General features: G+C 53.7%; 1 protein-coding gene across 1 annotated transcript; it reads right to left on the bottom strand.

Moving 5' to 3' along the window:
• Positions 1 to 191: 191 nt before the first annotated feature.
• On the bottom strand, positions 192 to 416 carry VTN00DRAFT_3178 (uncharacterized protein; the record flags this gene model as incomplete). The annotated part of the gene is made up of 2 exons (XM_069429466.1): positions 192 to 257; positions 342 to 416. 2 exons carry the CDS (start codon positions 414 to 416, stop codon positions 192 to 194), a joined length of 141 nt encoding a protein of 46 aa, XP_069283171.1.
• Between the last annotated feature and the right edge of the window lie 1,499 nt (positions 417 to 1,915).

Here is a 1,915-nt window from a genome sequence, read left to right on the forward strand (position 1 = left end):
GAGGGTCCTTTGCTGCTTCTGCCACTCTCTATATTCAAATAGAAGGTGGTAGACAGACTCCTTTGGGGCCTGGCACCCCTGGCATGCCTCTGAGTCTTGTATCTGGATCTTCTGCAGATAGGTCCCTATAGCTGCGTGACCAGTTTTGAGCTGGTAGTACTGACTGGCAATCTTCTTAGGGGCAGCTGCAGCTACTGGATTCTGTTTCCAGCCTGGCTGGGCCCTATATGCCCTCTGGGTATCCAGGGTTCTGTGGCCTAGTGCTCTAGTCAGCTATTGCTGCTTACAAGCCTTGATTGCTTCTGTACAAGCCCTATTGGTGTAGGCTATAGAGAGCTCACTAGGCCCTCCCCTGAGGGTCTTTGCTGCCGCCCGCTTAGCCGCCTGGTCTGCCCTCTTATTCCCCTCAATGCCATGGTGCCCAGAGACCCATTAGATTGTTGTCTGTCTGCCTTGTGCTTCTAGAGCCTGAGCAGCTCTATGGGCCCAGATGGCTAGACCTTGTCCAGGGCCTATTCTCTGATGTCAAAGCCGATCTATTGCTGCCTGGGAGTCTAGTAGAACTGTGACTGGCCTTCTTCCTTGAATCCTTAGGGCTAGCTCTAAAGCCCTACATGCTCCCATAAGCTCTGCATCAAACACTTCCTTCCCCACGCCTAGGGGGATCTCCCAAGCTTGCCAGGCCCCTTGGGGGTTCTGCTATGCAATGCCTGCCCCAAGTCAACCATTATCTAGTTGGGACCCATCTGACCATAGGGATAGCCCCAGGTGATCCCCTTGGGCTGCCTCTAGGACTTCCTCAGTTGATAGGGCCTTGATGATCTGCTCTGGGAAAAATGCTGGGGCTATCTCAGTTGTCTCCTCAAACCCCCCAGAGGGGTCGGCCGGCAAGGTCTCTGCCAATTGCCGGGCTAGGTGCTGCCCCAGTGACTGTGGGCCCCAGCTTCTGGTGTTCTCCTCTGCCCACTCCCTATCCCCTACTGGTTGTTCTCCAGGTTGAGCATGTTGATCTCCCTCACGAAAAGAGATTGGAAGGATCTGCCTAGCCAGGTGGTCCCCTGGCAGGCCTAGGAGTCTTGCTGTATATGCTAGTTGTCTTGCCTCTAGAAGGGTCTCTGCTGGTTCTATGCCTGCTTCCCAAACTAGGGGCCCTATAGGGGTTGTTCAAAACATTCCTGTGACAGCCTGGGCCTGCTGGTTGACTAGGTGTTGAATGCCCCCTAGTCAGTCTTTCTGGCCCTGCCACCATAGCTCTGCCCCATATAAGGCTACAGCCTGGACAGCTGTGATCTGAATTTTTCTGACTAGGCCTGGAGCTAGTCCCTGCTGCTGACATAGGGCTTGGACCTGTGCCTCAGCCATCCGCGCTTTTTGTAGGCAGGTCTGATAGTGAGCCTTCAGGGTCAGCCCTGTATCTAGCCATATGCCTAGCCAGCGAGTGGCCTCCTGGTTGAATGAGATCTGATGGCCTCCTATAGATATTCTTGCCCGTTGGACCTGGTCTCTGAGTGCCCAGCCTTGTTTGTGGGTGAATAGGGTAGCCTCCGTCTTCTCAGCATTAAACTGGACTGCATTTGCCTGCCCCCAGCTTATAGCTGCTTCCCCAGCCTGCTGAAGCTGCCTACAAGCTTGATCCACTGAGCTCCCTAAAGCTATAAGGCCTATATCATCTGCAAATGATAAGGCCCTTACCCCAGGGACTGCCGTCTCTATAGCCTGGAAGACCCCACTTATGTAGATCACAAAGAGGATTGGGGAGACTGGGGAGCCCTGGGGAACCTCTGAATTAATGGGGTGTTCCAGACCCTGATGGCCATCAATGACCAGCTGAACTTTGTGGTTAGCTAGAAATAACTGCACCCAGCAGATCAGATCCCTATCTATCTCTAACTCCCCCATCCTCCTAACAAGCTTG

This window comes from Thermoascus crustaceus (genome assembly GCF_041956765.1).
Source record: "Thermoascus crustaceus strain CBS 181.67 unplaced genomic scaffold VTN00scaffold_12, whole genome shotgun sequence".
NCBI lineage: Eukaryota > Fungi > Ascomycota > Eurotiomycetes > Eurotiales > Thermoascaceae > Thermoascus > Thermoascus crustaceus.